This window comes from Primulina eburnea, chromosome 5 (genome assembly GCF_022965805.1).
Source record: "Primulina eburnea isolate SZY01 chromosome 5, ASM2296580v1, whole genome shotgun sequence".
Taxonomy (NCBI): domain Eukaryota; kingdom Viridiplantae; phylum Streptophyta; class Magnoliopsida; order Lamiales; family Gesneriaceae; genus Primulina; species Primulina eburnea.
Window position 1 is genome coordinate 8,822,195 of NC_133105.1, and position 18,969 is coordinate 8,841,163.

The following is an 18,969-nucleotide window of genomic DNA, read 5'->3' on the forward strand; positions in this document are numbered from 1 at the left end:
CAAGGGTGAGGGTGTGCTTGGGCGAGGTGCGAGGTGCTTGGGTGAGGGGCGGGCGTGAAGGGAGACGTGGGGTGAGGGGCGAAAAAAGAGGCGGCTGGCGTGGGGCGAGGGGCGAGAAGGGAGGCGTGGGCTAGGGGCGAGAAGGGAAGAGTAGGGCGAGCGCTGGAAAGGGTCTGTGAGGCGCCGGGTGAGGGGCGAGAAGGTCGGCTAGGGCTGGCGCGGGCGAAGGTTGTCTAAGGGGCGAGAGGCGGGGCTGGTGGCGAGCCTGGGGCAGGCAAGAGCGCGGCGCTGTGAGTAAGGCGGGCGAGGGCAATGCTGGGCACGGGCGAGGGGCTAACTGGTGTGCAAGGCGAGGGCGAGTGCTCAGCAGGCGAGGGCGAGGACGAGGACGAGGGGCGAGCCGGTGTGCGGGAGGGGCGATGCGTTGTGTGCGCGGGGTGATGTGTGGGCGAGGATAGCGGAAGACAGCGGCGAGAGATGTTGGAGGCGAGGTGATGAGATGTAGGTGAGGCGAGGCTATGTGGCGAGGGAGAGCTGGTGAAAAAATTGCAGAGGAAATTCTATATGGGAAAAGTGAGGAGGTGACCTATATTTCTAGGGGAAGGCGAAACCGAATCTTTCCTTTTAGAGCATGATTACGATTTGATATGTTTCCAAACTTGTTGAGTCTAGTGATCAGTTGATGAAAAATGTACAACTCATGCCTTGTAAACCGAGGACAACACAAATAATCGAACTTCGAACATATGATTCAGTTCGACTTGGGAGGGGGAGACTGGTGATACCATGGATGAACCCATTAAGATCAGGCCCAAACCAGACTTGGACCCCTGGCTCATCCCCAACCAAGGTAGAAGGCCCATAACAGGCACATGTACTCTCTTATAAATACAAGGTTTGGGTGTCTATATTTTCATTCACTATATTGTTTTTCAGCAGCACCCTTAGCTGCTCTCCACTTATATCCTCAGTCTTTGACTTGAGCGTCGGAGGGGCTACATCAGGACACTCTCCTGGGCCCGTTCTAACGTTCTTATTCGTGATTTCAGGCTCGGGACAATTTTGAAACATGCGTCTGGACTAGTAACACTTGCTGGAATTGAACCCTAAATTTCTCGTGAGTATCAATATATATAAATTATATGTTTGTGTTAAATATACATATTATATGTTTGAGTGGCTTATATAGATATGTAATATGCATGGGTGGTGTTTATACGTATATATATGTGTGAGTGAGATTTGTTTCTGGAAGCTATCCGTGTGTGTAGGAATGTGATGGTTGCTTTGGGTGTGAGTGCGTGAATGCTAAGGATCGCAAAAAAGGGGAAGCATCCTCGAAAGGGAGGGGAGGCGATCACATGGCCCAGCGGGATCTATCAAGCAGGGAGATTATGAGCTCGAGTCATGCTCACGAGTTGTCCGCAACTTTCACGGCAGTGATTCGCTCAAGATCCCTAAACCACCGTCCTGTCGAGTCACGACTCTCTCCCCAATGCACGCTTATAAGCTTTAATTTTTTAAGAAAAATATTTGAGATTTTAATGAAAATTTTGAAGATATTTATAATGATTTATGACAAAGTTATAAATGGTGTTACTAGCTTTGAATGTCGGTCTTCAGGTTGGAGTGTTTCTGCCAACTTGAGTGTTTGAGGGTTTTGGATGTCGGGTTTTCGGGTCGGGTGCCTCTACCAACTTGGTTGATTACAGGTTGTGGATGTCGGTTTTCGGTTGGAGGTCATGCCAAACCCAAATCTTTGTATTCTTGATCAAGCGACCATGACGGTTGACTGCAGGAAATTTCTGAGCCACATTTCATAATATGGTTTTGAGGATTTTAGTTGACGAAGATTTGAGGAAAAAAGTTGATTATTTAATTGTTATGTTTTTCGAAAATCTGAGATGTTATGTCTGAAAATTTGAGTATCCGAGGCTTTTATTATTTCCGGAGAAGTTTGATTTAAGTTTATGGATTTTCTTATTTGAATCATTTTAACTAGGTGTGAAATGTTTTCAGACTTTACATCATTAAATTCCAGACGCAACAAATCTCGACCTAAAATTCATTTGAACGCAGGGTGTCAATTGGGTGGGTTGGGTCGGGTTTCGGGTCAACCCGCGATTTTTTTTTTATATTTTTTTCAACCCGAAACAACCCGAAAACCCCCAACCCGAATACGAACCCGTATAAACCGACTCAACCCGTCTAACTCGCCTAACCCGAATTTTATTAATTTTTTTAAAAAAAATTAATGAAAAAAATTCAAAAAAAAAATAATAATAATAATAATAATAATATTTTAATTTAAACACATAATAACAAAATTTTCGATTTAAATTTGAAGAAAAGTAAAAGTATATTTACTAAATCAAATAAAAAATTATTAGAAAAATAAAAATATGCAAAATAAATATTAAATGATGAAAATTTATCATATAAATATACAATAAATTTTGTTCAAATATACAATATATAAAAATATAGATAATATTTTTCAAAAAAAGTTCGCGGGTCAACCCGCGACCCAACCCGACCCAACCCGAAACCCGCCTAACATGACACTAACCCGAATCCACCCAACCCGAACCCGAAAAACCTCAACCCGAACCTGATTTTTTTCGTGTTGAGTCGTGTCGGGTTGACAGGTCGTGTCGTATTTTGACACCCCTATTTGAACGCAACTTGAGAAAATGTGACAACCTAGAAAACACTAGAGCTTTGTTTTGGTGTATAGATAGAATATCGCTTTATATATATACACACGTCTTCAAAAACTGATCCAATAAATATTTTATATTTTTCCAGTACAAAAAAGTTAGTTTATTGAATTTTTACAAGTTGGTAAGATTTGTAAAAAATAGCTTGTAAAAATTTGAAAATAAGATTTATTGTCATGGAGAAGAGCTAAATTGCAAACATCATCGATCGATCGACAAAGAAAATGCGAAGTAATAAGTAATAATGGCTGTCAGTCAAATGACTCAAATCCAACAGTTTAACTTAAAGTTTCGATTTCGGATACAGTTGGATCAAGTGGACTTCATGTGTGTGCAAATCACCACGCTGTGAAATGTTGGAGGATTCTTGTTCTAAACTTTCATGGGAAAGACAGGTTCCCTACATAGACCATAGTGGTTAACCAATTTGCATCGATGTTTTCCAAAACTCAGGATCAAGTTCGAGTCACTGAGATCGAGTAAATACAGTTTTTGTAAAAAAGGAAAAATAAAATCTTTCAATGATCAAACATTACAAGTCTGCGATCTCACTCCAGCTGTTACATTTTACACCAATTCTACATCAGAAAGTATCCAAAAACCCAAAAATAAACCCAGCAGGTGTTTTCCATTAAAAAAAAAAAAAGAGACTTACAGGAAGACATTGAGAAATTTTCAGTTATGTCCATCTGCACACTAGTTCCGTTTTTTGTCCTTCTTAGGAGTGTTCTCGGAAATAATCTTCAGAACATCCACCAATGCTCGTGCACGATCCCATATGTTTAAGCCATACAAAGCATCTACAAGTGATTCCTGAAATCCGAAGGCATTCTCCGAAATGGGATACTGCATGTTGGAGAGAAGAATTAATGCAGATGGGAAAAACTCATAAACCGTAAATAGAATACCATATTTTTAATCACAATAAAGACACCCTGTCTCCTACTCATGCTCTTGCATATTCTGATATTATCTTTAAAATAGGCTGAAAAAATCATCGTGACTTTTTAAAGAATTTTATTATCAGTTAATTGTTGAACTTCTTAATGTCCAGCATTCAATGTCTAGAGAATAAGGTTTTGAAACCAACCTGGATCGGCTTAGGAATCTTTGTTTTTATAAACGGCCACCATCTGTCCTCGACTACGGATTTAACAAGACAACAAGCTCTCAAACCTTCAACACCTGCAAATCTCCCAAATCCACTGTCTTTTACACCACCAAATGGAAGGGACTGTCAGAAATTGAAAGATAATTATGTGAAACTGATAAAAATAGTTATAAAAGAAATTCTAAAAAATTGTAAATCTGGAAAGAAAATGATAATTTAAAACTACTATGCTTACCTGACACATGTAGTTTGATGCAAAATCGTTAATTGCAGCTATACCACAATGTAACTGGAAAGCTATCGCTTTCGCACGGCGTTGACTGCCAGAAAACACGGCACATCCAAGCCCGTATTTTGAATCATTTGCAAGCTTCACAGCCTCTTCATCAGAGCTAAATTTCATTATTGGCAATATTGGTCCAAAAGCCTGTTTGAATAAATAATCAAGAACAAATTAGTACAGGCTTCAACTTTATCACAGTGAACAAATTATAAGAATTACCTCCTCTTGCATCAATTTCATCGAGTGGTTAACATTAACAATTACAGTAGGAGGGAAATATTGGTCCACAGCACCTTCACCAATATGTCCAACACTTCCTCTACCAACAATTTCCGCTCCTTTGTCAAGGGCATCATTTACCAGACTCTGGAGCTTTTCAGAATGCTCTTGCATGCATATCGCTCCCATGTCATATTTTCCAAGAAGTGGCGGACCCTGTACAATAAATCCACTAGGAAGATAAATTTGATTGACTAAGGTAATGACCGAAAGATAATAGCATATAAAGCCACATATGCTCAATAGTATACCTTCAATCCTAAAAATATGAATATCATAGCTAAGATTACACAGCACAGATGCCATCAAATTCCAATCTGAACCGAGAGACACATCATAAATGATGAATGTTGGACATATTCTTAGAGTGGCCCTTAACAATTTCTTTTGTTAATTTTTTTCACTCACATACCCAAACCCAAAAATTATTTACCCACACTGAACTAGGTTGACCACAGCAATCAACAACTTTCAGATTGTCTGCACTAATATGAAGTTATGAAAATGGACTACTTAATAATTCAGACTCTTCCTCGACAATTCTGCTTAATAATTTTACAACTTCGGTTGCCAGAAAAGATTTACAACATTCAGAAACAGCACTCTGCTTTCCACACTCAGTAATTATCTGACCCTTCTGTGGTAGCATTTTGGTTCCACAAAAATTTAAGCATGACGTTTGATGTTTGTGGACTACGCTGATTCTAAAATTAATTATAGTATCATGAATAAAGGCAGGTAGATGCATAAAGCACTCAATGTGGACTCTTGGGCAACTCCGTATTGCTGGCTAGCCCAGAGCTAAGGAAACCCACCAATTTATTAAAGGTCAAATCACAGAGAGTAAACTCAGAGTACTTACAGCAGTAACAGACTTCACAATTTTTACAACTTCAGCAACAAATGATGAATAAATGTCTTTGTGAACATAAAACCTCTCAGCTCCAGCACAATTCTGCCCACTTGATTGCAGAGCTCCTCTCACAGCAATTTGAGCAACCTATAGTTTAATAATTAATTAGACATTTCTGAATGAGGTGTCTAATTTGAGATATTCCAGACAATTGTAGACATTAATCCAATACAAGCCTGTGAGAACAATATGCCATACATGTGGCACATCAACATCTTCACAGACAATGAAGGCATCCTTCCCACCAAGCTCAAGGGTAACTGGTATCAACGTGTCTGCAGCATTCCTCATAATCTGCATTAATAGAGGAGCCAAAAAATTTAAAAATAGTAGTTTTATCATTTATGCAAGGCATTAAAGCTAAATGAATTGAAGTAACTTATCTAAGTATTTACACAACAATCTCTAAGCTCAGGATAGAATCTGACCATTTTACCCACATTCGGTGATCCAACAAAGATAATTTTGTCCACTGAAGTCACTAGGGCTTCTCCTGTCTCTGCAAAACTGTAAGGAACTCAAAATTCATGTGAAAATAATCGTGTTATCCCATTATAGAAATATAAAGCATAAAAGCATACCCAGTTATAACTTCAACTAGATTTTCTGGAGCTCCAATGGCAGCAAGAGCAGCTTGGATTATCCGTAAATAGAAACACCCTGACCAACTCGCATGCTCTGAAACCTGCAGAAGCAGTCATCCTGATCCTTTTAACAGGCATAGATGAAGATATTTATATGCATACTTCTAAATATTCATGTCTCTTCTTGCAATTAGTCTGATTTCCGCATACATATAATTCACTCCACTGATGCAGTAGGGCGTAGGCCCAGTCGGACCAACCGGTCATGATTTCGAAAAATTAAAAAAGTTAGAATCTGAGGATTATGAATCCGTGATTCTAACTTTTTCAGTTTTAAATAATTTCACGTAAATCAGTCAAATTGTAGATCAGTTCACACAAAAATAAAAAAATAAAAAATAAAAACATAAAATTCAAGAACTCTAACCTCGGATTTAACCTTAAATCCGAGGTTTGGAACCCGGGTTGTTATAAAAACATAATCATCTGGTTTTTGCCACATTTTAATGAACATTTTTTTTCTATAATATATCATTAAAAAACCTGAAGTAACTGTGGTAGCAGATTCCAGAAAAGTATCTGAGCTACGCATCACATGTATATATTTTGAAAGCAGAATTGAACACTGAGGTACTTGATACAATGATACTATATCCTGTTGAGATTGTTTACTTTGACAAGATAGAGCACCTTAATCACAATGCTGTTCCCTGAGAAGACTGCTGCCAACATGGGATTAAAAATGTTGTGAAATGGATAGTTCCATGAAACGATAGCTCCAATAACACCAAGGGGATGAAACTCCACTTTAGCTGTTTTATGAAGCATTGATCTTCCACATGACCTACACAGGAGGTACTATCAATTTCAGTGGCCACCTAGACAAGCACTTAAGGAACTTGCAAACCAGACAATCTCAAGTATAATAAAAAATATTAATCAGTTAATAAAGATTGCTGCATCTAATGAATAAGTGGAACTTAGAAAATGAAACTATTTTTTCACTAATTCTTTTTCTGGGATGTGGTTAAAGCTGCACAATTATACTCTCGGTCCACCACCATTTATTTTTCATTTTCAATGTTCCACTTATTCATAAGATGCGGGTGGACCGAGAGTATAATTGTGCAGCTCCAACGACATCCCAAAAAAAAGATTGTGACAATTCTAGTTCCATTTTAGTGAAAATTAAGATGAGTGGAACCATAGAGCATCTAAATTTTAGACTCCAGTTTGAAACCTGGACTCAAAATATGTAATCGTGTACAAAATTAATGAAAATAACCGTGCTTCAAAGTTCAATAAATGTCAAGCAGTACAGAACGTGAAGTTCCAGCTGAGCACTCTAAACAACCTAGTGCCATATGGCACCAAAACACCTACGATAAAGATCAAATACTTGTGTTTTAAATAAACAACAAATTCAGATCAATGGAAAGCCACAAACATATGGAAGAAGTACCTGTGTTCGGTCTTTAGCCACTTTTCACCTTCTGAAAGAAGCCAAGTGATCTTCTCACATGTTGTCATAATTTCTCCCAAAGAAGCATCTACCATGGTCTTGCCAGTATCACGTGAAGAAACTCTAACAGAATTCGCAAGTAAATAAGCATTATGCTAAACTAATGCATTATATTAATACAAATAGGAATGATAGTTATGGTATAAACTAAAAAAATTGTTACTTGCGTTAGAAAAGAGGTGAAAAGAGAAGCAGTCAAAAAAGGTGACTGAAAAATGAGAGCTATCCAAAGGTTCTCGGTTCTCCTGGTACTGAGATACAAATTATAACTGGGAATCAGCACAGGCAACATGTTCTACTCGAATGAAACCACGTGTGCACAGTTTTTTCAAGGAAATAGTTATCCATTCAATTTACCATTTTCGGCTAAGCCAAAAGATGCCTAAATTAGGCTTAAAAAAAGATTCCTACATTAGGAAGTTGTCTGACTTCTCACAATACCTTTCATTTCTCATTTCGTTATGTTCATGCTGACTGTAACTTCCCATTGAATTTTCTTTATAATGTGCAAGACTGATAAGTGCATGCCTAAAGTATGGAGAACTTACTCGCATATAACCGCTTGGTGCTCAATGATATATTTCAGAAGTATCCTTAGAAATTGGCGTCTTTGCTTGAAGCTACTCTTTGCCCATATCTTTTGAGCATTCCTTGCCTGTGCAACACGCTCCTTAACCTAAGCATTATACTTAAGCAATCAGTTTCAGTCAAAATTGGCTGTTGCGAATTGGAAAAATAAAACTCTTTTGACGTCCCAAATATCAATTCAGTATTTTAGCAGGAACAAACAGGATATATATAGAAGGTGTCTGGAATGTATCCAAGTTACACAATCTACTAAAGACAACAAATCTAACCTCGTCAGGCTTCAATGCAGGGAAGTAGCCTAGGTACTTCATTGTTGCAGGTTCATAGCATTGGACTTTATCTGTTTGTCTTCTCGAAGGTATCTGCATCAAGTTCCAAATTGTGACACAAGAAACCAGATATTTTAATGCTCACCATCATATCACCAACAAAGTACTCAAATACATAAGCACTGCATGAGCTCCAATAAACAGCAAATCATTCTAGTACAGGCACACTGTAAAATTTTCAAACTGCACAATCGAGTCGGAAATCATTCCACGTTGATGTTGATTTCATGTTATGAGATTGTCAACGTTTAAATAATTTACGGTAATAATTAATCTCCAATAGAAATTCTGAAACTTCACAGGTATTTGTGCAATTCTTGAATAGTTTCGGCTTCCATATCCAAAAGATTCAATCAGTTACGGGTGCCCACACAATTGGGAGAGCTTTGAATTTGTGTAAGATAACTAGTCCAAACTTAATCACTTAACATGAGATTTTTTTTTCTTTTTTAAGGAAAAAAGAAGAGAATAAAAAACTTACATAGATGAAGCTATTTTCCTTTGTCTGATTGCCATCGTCCAACACTGCCATCACACAAAAAAAGTCATAACTTGAAATAAAGCAAACTCCGTATCTGTGGCATCAGGACAAAATCTTCAGTGCAACGATTCAAAGTAATAGCTACATACAATTAACATTCGCAATCTACAGACACCACCCTCGCTTACTAAAACAAAGCTGGAACGAAAATCAGCCCAAATTCATTTATGAACCTATGTCTGTGCATTTTTGGTTCCTAGGCATATACACAAACGCACACTCTAACACTCTCCAACATTCGAACAAAAAAGAAGACAACTTCGAAAAACACTGAAAACAAACAATTATTCCCGAGAGACGCGCACACAAGGATAAACTTACACCGAAAAGATTCAAACATTAAAGGAACAGAAACACACGAATCTGTAGCTCGGGAGACAGACTAACCATCGGAGGCGTCGACATCGATGGAAGGCACATTGGATGGAATGAGCATGAGAAGAAACTTGCAGATCGCATATGCTGCTGCAAAAACAAAAATCGGCAACCAAAATGCCATCGTTTCCAATCGATTCAGGTACTGAATCTTCAGAATTAAACCCTAATACAATAAGATAACAATTTTTCCTCGCATTTCAGCAGCGAAAGGGGAACCGATGCTTAGCTGCTGGCTCAGTCATTGGCGTTAACTGCCAGTGCGTGTTTGTGTGTGTTGGAATTTTGAAAAGCGAAAGAGAGACAAATATTGATGTGTAAATGATTCCTCCGTGAATCTTTAAATCCCAAACGCTGTGCAGCATACGTTAATCTGCATCTAAAACGTCATCGGATTGCGTGCTATCTTTAGTTAAATTTTTTGTTTAGATTTATTTTTAAGTAAAATTATTCATTAATTTATCATTGATTTATTATATCTGAACATTTTGGTTTAATTTAATTTTTTGTAAGTTTTTCAAAAAATTTAACAGTAATATATTTTACATGAATTAATCGAATACTTAAAAATTAATATAATGATTATTTTTATCCATCTTGTCTCATTTAATTAATTGAGCAAACCAAAACGAGAGAAAATCTTATATTTTTTACCGTATCTAAAATAGTGAAACATTTATTTTTTTGGATGAAAATCGGTACGAAAATTAAAAATATGGTACAAATATATGATATTTGAATACAAATTGTTTCAGATCTAATATTAATATATGATTTTTGAGTACGAAAATATGTGTAGAAAATGTTGATATTAATAAATTTGTTTTAATTTTATGCTCAAAATCTTATATTTTTTACCGTATCTAAAATAGTTGTTACTCAAATATAATATATTAGTACCATATTTTTAATGTTTTGTATCGATTTTCATCGACAAATTTTCATTAATACAAATGTTTGTTGTATATGTTCAAAAATCATGTTTCAATATTAGATTACAATAAATAGTACTCAAATATCATATATTAATCTTATTTTTTTTATACCAATTTTCTTCCAAAATATACATGTCAGTACAGAGAATTCAAATACATTTTTTTCTGACACAAGATCCAAAAACATTTTTTTTTAATTTTGGGATTTTGAGCAATTTACCGAATTCCTTTCTCACTAAATTTGTATTTGCTCATTGTATTTTTAAAATTAATGGTAATAATAATTTAGAGGAAAATTTAATGTGTATTATGGAGACTCTTAAAAAATATTGGCTTGTCATGTTATGAAGACACCAGTGTTTTCAGAATCAAATTGAACGGATTGGTTCAACAAGTTCGACTAGGAATCGATCAAGGGTTCAAACTAAATTTAAAAATCGTTTGACATGTCAAACCGGTAAAAAATTGGTTAGACCGGTGAAATAGTTAAAAATCGGTCAGACCGGTTCACTTTTAAAAATTTTTTAAGGTTATCTTTATTATTATATGGATTTTGAACTTTGTTAAAATATTATTTTAGTAGTATTGAATAAGAATATAATTGTTAATTATCTCAATTTTACCAGGTGTAAAATAATGCACTTTGCCAACCCTTGGGCTTGCCAAAGATTGACAATCTACTGGTTTGGACTCATGTACACAATTGAACAAGAGAACATTTCGCAAATTTTGTGAAACATTTGGACTCATTTCCGTACAATTGAACATGAGAACATGTCACAAATTTTTGTTGAAACAAGCGAATCAATTTGAATCACAAATTCATCATAGGGCAATATTTCAGTTTTATGCATTAATTTACAAAAATTTGAAAAATTATTCAAGATTCGTGGCCTCCTGAATTCAAATGAAGATCATAAATCAAAACAGAATGATTTATGGCTATCCATTAGCTAGACACCAAACATAGTTCATTTGTGCAACGACGCTTTTCGCCTACGACTCGTTCATAAAAACAGTACCATATCCATTAGCTTTCAAAAACTTCTTCAGTAGGAGTAGTAGTATAGCAATCGTAAGCCCAAAAGCTGCCCACGTGAACAATCTGTCATCAGCCTGCTTTGGAACTCTTAATTCAGGGTTTCGCAGCTGCTGCTGCCCGTTTGTGGGGACGTTAGAAGTGATTTGCGATGTTTGAGTTCTATTGGCAGTTGGAGGTGTTTCATTTGGTTCCTCAACAATCCCATTTTCGTCATCTGCATGAGGATGAGGCTCGGTAGTGGCATCGACCATGTCATTTTGGGGATCGCGCTGATCTTCATTCTCATCAGTTCTAAACCGTGCTTCAGAGATTTGGTTGCCTTGAGGCACAGGGGGTGCTTTGCTCAGTATATATTCATGAATCTAAGTAAGAAAATCATTAGTTCAAGATCAAGTGATGTTCATAAAAACTAGAAAAGTAGGTGACAACAAACCTCGTCAATTAACTTCTGGCGTTCAGATGACCCAAAAGTCGGTGAAGCTTCACGAGATCTCACCGCAAGTTTTCGCCTCTCTTCTGTTGGGTAATCCAATGATCCCAGCGCACCATTTGGGCTTGTCGGCATGAATGCGATTAGTGCGACCAAGGCAGTTCGAACTACCAAAATAACTTAAGTTTATTGTAGTTCTTCATAGATAAACAAATAAAAATAGAGTATGATAATGTGAGACTCCTCATGTATTAGAAAGAAAAACGCCCTAGAGACTAAAATCTCGTTTCTCCACATCTGTTCACATGCTGCATTCCTTGCTATTTTTATTTCAACACCTGAGCTCATATCACTCACAGAGACTGCCACACTACGGGAAGAATAGCCGACTATCATAAAAGAAAGCTCAGATTCATAATTCAAAGACAAATGCAATCAAAAGTAATGTGCAGTTGATACAAAGAATATGGATAATGACAGCATACACAAGTCGCAGCATCTATACTATTCTTATCAATTTGCCATATACTACCCATGGTTGTATGATCAGTCTGCCTGTAAATTTTTGAATAATAAGAAACTTAAACTACATACAGCAAATTCAATACACCAGTACACACAAGATGGCCAAATCCTTAGCATTTATATTTTAAACAATTGATACTACGAGAAAGCATATTTATCAGAAACATAAAATGAAGAAATAAATACCACTCCAGGATGGTTGCCAGTGTTCTGGATGATGATTGGAAATGCTCAAGCATATCTTAGTTTGGGTTTCAAATCGACCATTTGGCTGCGAACAAAATTTCAATTGATCATCATACAATCAGACAAACTGAGTATAGTCATAGTAAATAGAAGATGTACATTCTTCATGCACACTAATAAACTATATGATGAGACATAGACAGTACCGTCAACAACATAAATGAAGGAGGCTTGAAAGGATATTCAGCAGAGACATAGACAGTACCGTCAACAACATAAATGAAGGAGGCTTGAAAGGATATTCAGCAGGCAACTGAATTCTTCCATGGTAAATTCCCCCCTCAAACTCTGAATCCCTGGGTCCCCTGATTGCAAATTGCCATTCAAATATATTTTCCTGAAAAATACAAAGCCTATCAGCCAGGTTTCACGGATAAGAAAAACGAAAAAAAAGAAAAGAAAAGAGAAAATAAATCATCCTGCTTTGTACACGGTAAAGAGAAAAAGGAATAAAAAGAGGATTCAAATCTCCATTTTCAATCCGTGAATACGTAGATTTTGTGAATAACAATATCAAACATAAAGTTCAGAATAATCGAATTCCCTAATACTTAAAAACATAAAAAAGTAAACTAATTCGAAATTTCCCAGGTGAATTCGGCAACAAAAAATAATCATACAAACCAAAACGACCTTTCAGATCCATAAGCTCGTAAAAATCAACATAATCAAATTCACAAGCAATAAAAGATCTCGAATCGAAATTCGTCGATCTGAAATCCATTCCCCCCAAAAATCATACCTCGAGAGGAAGGCTCATGAAATCATCGGACGGATTGGATTGCATCTCTTTCAGCTCCTGCAAAATCCTCTTCACCGCAGGGTTCTTCCGATTGTACCTCTCCTCCGCCATAATCTCTTCGAGTTTTTCGTGCACCCAATTCTACTGACGATGGATTTTGTTTGATAAAAACACGAAAAACAACAGAAAATGTCGGAATTCTCTCAACGGAGGGGTGTGCGTGACTGCGTTTCATATTTAAGGTGGGTAACACGTCATTTGTATGACTATATTTTACGTGGCAGAATTTCATTGGCTCGATTTCTGAGACTCTTGTTTGGATATCTCGTGTCAACGGTTTGTTTCACCCTCTCCCGGCACGGACAATGAACGGTTCGGATCATTCCAAATGAGTGATTCGGGCCCACCTCTAGGTAAAAAAAAAAAATTTTGATTCGAAAAAATCCGAGCCGTTGGATCGACCTCTGCAGGTACTGTTCGCAGAGATAAGGTCGAGGTAACCCGTGTGAACCTACCCGTGCAATTTTTAATTAAGGGTGATCTAATTTTTCAAGATAGTTTTTTTTCTAATATTTAATAAAATCACGATTAAAAATAATAATAATAATAAATTGTGTTGCATATATGATTAAGTAATTTTTTCTTCTAATATCAAGTCGTCCCGCCTAAATAGTTTGTTATAATATTTGGTCTATAATTATAATAATTTGTAAATAATGTATTAAATTAAAGAAGTCGTTCTCTATATGTCAACTATCTTCCAAGTTATTATTCCTAGAAAAAACTCATCTTCTTAATTATTCTTTATATTAGAGTTTTCTTGGAGCATTTATTTCTTCTACTATAAATTTTAGTTTGAAGTTTAAAAAATGACAAAATAGTGTAAACGTCATTTTTGTTGTGAGCCGTTGTGTTGTTCATTATTATTAACTTAATATTGAATTTTGATTATTGTTTTATCTAAGTTTATCTTTGTATGATTTGAACTATATTTTATATATAAAAGACACTGTATTGTAATTATTTTCGAATCAATTCGAACATATGTTCTAATAATTTTCATTAAAAAAAAATCGCAACCGACCGAAACCGCTCAAAATCGTAAAACTAATTTTACATATAAAACCACTATTATTTTTAAAATTTACTAAATGACTGCATATATGATATAACAACAATTCAGTTTGATTTTTTTTAAAAAAAAGAATGAAGACCACACGTGATCACTCCTACTTTCATAATCGGACCAGTGATCGAATCAATTTACCTTGAAAAACGGTTCAACCGATCGGATAGATTGACGGTCGTACCGAAAAATCATCATATTATATAAAACTAGTATTTCACTCGTGCGATGCACAAAATATTGTTTTATGTAATTAATTATTAAAATTAATAAGTAATACCAATTGAAAATTTATTAAAATTATTGATATAATACAATAAATATATTTAAATTTTAACTATTATTATAAAAATATATAATATATAAAAAATTTATATCATTTGAGATAAAATTTAAATGAAGATAACAATCATATGTTATTAAATTGACTTTTTTCTCTTGACTGAATGGAAATATTACTAATTTAAAAAATGGAAATATATATATATATATATATATATATATATATATTATTTTATCTATCAAAATTTTAAATAATAAATAAATATTTTTCAAAAAAAATAAAATGTTGTCATTTATTAGATAAATAAATTTTGATTTCTTCTATTAAATTATTTTTGTAAACATGTTTAAAATATTTATATTGAAATTCTATTTAAGATACATAATAATAAAATAATAGTAATTTATGGACAATTAATATTCCAAAATTTACGACGTAACTCTTTAAAAAAATTGAAAAACGTAATATTATTTTAAAAAATTATATTTTATAATATGATAGAAAGTAATAATACTAAATATATAAAAGTAGTCCCCCAATCCCACTTATTTCGACTACATTTTTTTCAGATGTCCCAATTATATAGTCCAAATTTCAGATTTAGTGTTACTTTCCTCCTCTTTTACTATTTTACCCCTATTAAATTAATATCATTACTACTTGTATAATTTTTTATCTCATTAAAATATTCATTATATAAAGATAAAATCGAAAATTGTTTTATAAAATTAACCATTCCAAACAATTTATTAATCTGTGTGAAAACATACACATGCATAAATGAGTGAGACAGAGGGAGTATGATAGGATCGTTTGGAGGATAAGTATTGAACTACAATAGCTCGGTTCTTGAAATATCGAACACCGAGAAATTAAATCAAGTTTGGTTTTCAAACCAATCGAAAAACACTCAAAATAATCCATCACAAAAACCGGTTAAATATTTTGAAAAGCATTTAAAAGATAGTTTAATAAGAACGAATCATATAACTCTTTTAGGACTTTATTTTATCGTATATGTGGTTATCTAACATTTTCATTCAGAGTTTTACGCTTAAATGACAATATTTTTATCGTTGAAGGTTTGACCAAAAGGTGTAAATCGTATCATTGTAGAGATAAAGTCAAAGAATTTAATATCAAGTAGGAAAAATTCCGGATAATGAAGGAAATAGTTGATGAAGAGTTTTTTCTATCACTCAAAATTATTTATGATAAATCGAGTAAGTTTTATAATCTTGGAACAAACTGGGGCTAGAAATGTGATTTTTATAACATTTGAAGTTGTAGATAAAGTTTTGGAAGAACGACAAAAACAGAAGAGATTATAAATTAGAGATAAAGTCAAAGAATTTAATGTCAAATAAAAAATGTTTAGGATAACAAAGAAAATAGTTGATGAAGAGTTTTTCCTATCATTCAAAAATATTTATGATATGATCGAGTAAGTTTTTTGTCGTGATTTCAGTGTAATGTTCTCAATTAGATTCCAACTATTACTGGTGATGCCAAGAATGTGCCAATAAATTTAAAATGTGAACGATCGAAATTGGAAATATCGAAGGCATTGACTTCAAACCAACTTCTTGTCCAAATCCCTTCCCTATGAAAATTTGTCCTTGTTAATGATGTCGGAATATTGTCGCCATCACCAAGGTCTGTATATATATATGTTTATATGGAAGTCATTGTCATGTGCTTGAGAAATATAAATATGTTATTTTTCGATGAGAAATGATCATTATATGATTAAGAATGAATAGAGGAGTGGCGGAACGTCGTTTTGCAGTCGAATTCAGGGAGAGTTTGTTGGTAGACCGTCTATAAGATGTTCACCGATATTTCATAGAATGAGTAGATCCACAGAAGCAGAAGGTTTAGATCAGTATGGATTTTTAACTAGTCCTGAGATATTGGCAGAGCAGAATGGCCTCTGGGGAGGTGATCAAGAACAGGGAGAGTCGTGTATGGATGTGGATTTGTTTGGTTATGACACAGGATTCGAGTACGATACGGACTATTCTGCACTTCCCGTCTCAAAATCACACAGTTATCAACCTACGCAACGGTATGAAGATTTCGGATGTTCAGATAATTTGTCTCCGGATGTTGTCATGCCACGAAATCTATCTCACGGCAATGAGTTCAGGAATGTTGTTAGAAAGGATAACTTGGAGAGAATCGAACATGAAAAGAAGGGACCTTTCTTGTTTCATTCAGCATCATTTGAGATTTTGAAGAGATATGGAAGCAGGTGCAGAAAGTTAGATGGTGAGAAGATGAACGATGCAGAACCCAGAAAGGGGAATGATCCAACCCCAATGTCAACCGAAACCATCGTCCGGTTAGCTGCAGAAAGATTCATCCAGTCCACTTCTCAAAGCGGCGACGAGATCTCCGTTCTTAGCCATCCATATCCGTCTTCGATTTTGTGCCATTCGGTTAAAGATTCTGAAGGCGTTCAACTAGTCCAAAATCTCCTGTCTTGCGCGGAAAAAGTGGGGGAGCAGAAGTACGAGTGTGCAAGAAAACTCTTGGAGGAATGTGATAGATTAGGTTCCTCTAGCGCGGGAAGTCCAGTTCAGAGGCTGGTGTTCTACTTTACCGAAGCTTTACATGAGAGGATTGATAGGGAGACAGGGAGAGTTACCCCAAAGGGTTTGGGGAAAAAGTTCGAGGATCCATTAGAAGCATTGACCACCCCGAACAACTCGGCCTTGATCGCGTTTCACAATAATTTACCTCTCTCTCAGATAACCAAATTTGCCGGTATTCAAGCCATATTGGATCATGCATCAGAAGCTGGCAAGATCCATGTCATTGATTTCGAAATCAGAACCGGATTACATTTTACGATCCTGATGCAAGCTCTAGCAGTCCGATGCAAACATCCTCTAGAGCTTCTCAAGGTCACTGCTGTAGGGACCAGATCAAAGAAGACATTGGAGGAGGCAAGTAGGCGTCTGACGAGCTTCGCCGATTCTCTGAACTTGAAGTTTTCTTTCAATGTAGTTATGGTGGCAGATATCCTAGATCTTGATCCCACTATGTTTGAGCTGGATGCCGAAGAAAAAGTCGCCATCTTCGCGGCATACACCTTAACAGGTATGATAGTACAGCCAGATCGGCTGGAACACTTGATGCGAGTCTTTAGAACCATCAATCCACGTGTAATGGTCATGGCTGAAACCGAGGGGAACTGTAATTCTCCAATTTTCGTGGACCGATTCGTCGAATCTCTCTTCTTCTACTGTGCTTACTTTGAGTCCATGGCCGCCTGTCTGAAGGACGATGAAAAGAATAGGGCCTTTGCCGAGTCAGACTGCTTCGGATCATCGATAAGGAACATCGTCGCCTGCGAGGGAGAGGAGAGGAAGATTCGACATGTATGCATCGGCGTTTGGAGGGCTTTCTTCGCAAGTTTTGGTTTGGAAGAGCTGGAACTTAGTATGTCTTCTTTGTATCAGGCAAATCTAGTGCTCAAGAGCTTTGCATGTGGGGATTCATTCACCTTAGATACTGATGGGAAAAGCCTGATTATTGGATGGAAAGGAACACCACTCAGCTCACTTTCTTCATGGAAGTTTCACTCTGTTATGTAATAAAAGTACACACAAATTCAATAAAATAATCTGTCAATTTTGTGAGACAAATATTCACTTATTGAAAAAATATTATTTTTATGTCAAAAGTATTATTTTTTATCGTAAATATGAACATAATTGACGAGTTACACCAATAAAGTTTCGTGAGATTGTGTTACGAGAGTAATCTCATACAAGTTTGTTCTACATAATTGGGTGCATGCTTAAGAGTAATCTCATGGATTTAATAAGTGATCTTACGGATAATTAAATATAATATATCATATTTTGTCATTTAATTCTAGAAGCACAACGTTTGCAACTAAATTATATATGAATATGACAAATGGTCAATAAATCACGGCCACCACCTATTGTTAAAAGTCATATTCTTGGCTTAACCTAATAAAATGACAAGAGTCCTGCTTCATAATTCGATGATTTTAGGATGCAGAAATGCCAATTAAAATTTGAGATTTCAAGTCTTTATCAATCATTATTACTCGGTTAAAAGCTTTGATACGCCCATGAAATCAAAGATCGATAATCACTTAATCAGGATAGACAAATAATAATAAGTTTTAATACTCGAGGATACCAAAATCTCAAGTTTGGAACGAAGTATCATATTCGATACAAACTTAAAATAATTTCCATCTCCAACTCAATATGTCACGCCCCGGGACCGTGGTTAGTTGACACCGGCGTTGTCTCACAATCACATAATTGCAAAACAACAAGCCTCGTAGTAAATCAAAATAACCAGTCTTTTTTCATAACAAATAATCGTCTTTACAATGCGATAGAAATA

At 35.6% G+C, this 18,969-nt stretch overlaps 3 protein-coding genes across 4 annotated transcripts; 1 reads left to right on the plus strand and 2 right to left on the minus strand.

Annotated features, from left to right (window-relative positions):
- Nucleotides 1-3,231: 3,231 nt before the first annotated feature.
- On the minus strand, nt 3,232-9,585 carry LOC140832908 (aldehyde dehydrogenase 22A1). Of its 2 annotated transcripts, XM_073197200.1 has the most exons (15): nt 9,258-9,585; nt 8,811-8,854; nt 8,270-8,362; nt 7,961-8,088; nt 7,353-7,475; nt 6,581-6,734; nt 5,888-5,991; nt 5,735-5,813; nt 5,505-5,600; nt 5,256-5,393; nt 4,334-4,549; nt 4,067-4,258; nt 3,811-3,954; nt 3,376-3,566; nt 3,232-3,277 (listed from the first exon to the last, which is right to left on the minus strand). In XM_073197200.1, exons 1-14 carry the CDS (start codon nt 9,367-9,369, stop codon nt 3,417-3,419), a joined length of 1,773 nt encoding a protein of 590 aa, XP_073053301.1. In that variant the 5' UTR covers nt 9,370-9,585; the 3' UTR covers nt 3,232-3,277; nt 3,376-3,416. The 2 variants fall into 2 exon arrangements, with proteins under 2 accessions (XP_073053301.1, XP_073053300.1); XM_073197199.1 differs by having other exon boundaries at nt 3,232-3,566; nt 9,258-9,584.
- A 1,376-nt stretch (nt 9,586-10,961) lies between these two features.
- On the minus strand, nt 10,962-13,382 carry LOC140832909 (ubiquitin-conjugating enzyme E2 32-like). The gene is made up of 5 exons (XM_073197201.1): nt 13,166-13,382; nt 12,629-12,760; nt 12,364-12,448; nt 11,656-11,819; nt 10,962-11,584 (listed from the first exon to the last, which is right to left on the minus strand). The coding sequence occupies exons 1-5, from the start codon at nt 13,274-13,276 to the stop codon at nt 11,177-11,179; spliced, it is 900 nt and encodes a 299-aa protein (XP_073053302.1). The 5' UTR covers nt 13,277-13,382; the 3' UTR covers nt 10,962-11,176.
- A 3,042-nt stretch (nt 13,383-16,424) lies between these two features.
- Nucleotides 16,425-18,176, plus strand: LOC140831341 (DELLA protein RGL1-like). Its single transcript, XM_073195094.1, has one exon. It carries the CDS (start codon nt 16,425-16,427, stop codon nt 18,174-18,176), a length of 1,752 nt encoding a protein of 583 aa, XP_073051195.1.
- The last annotated feature ends 793 nt before the right edge of the window (nt 18,177-18,969 follow it).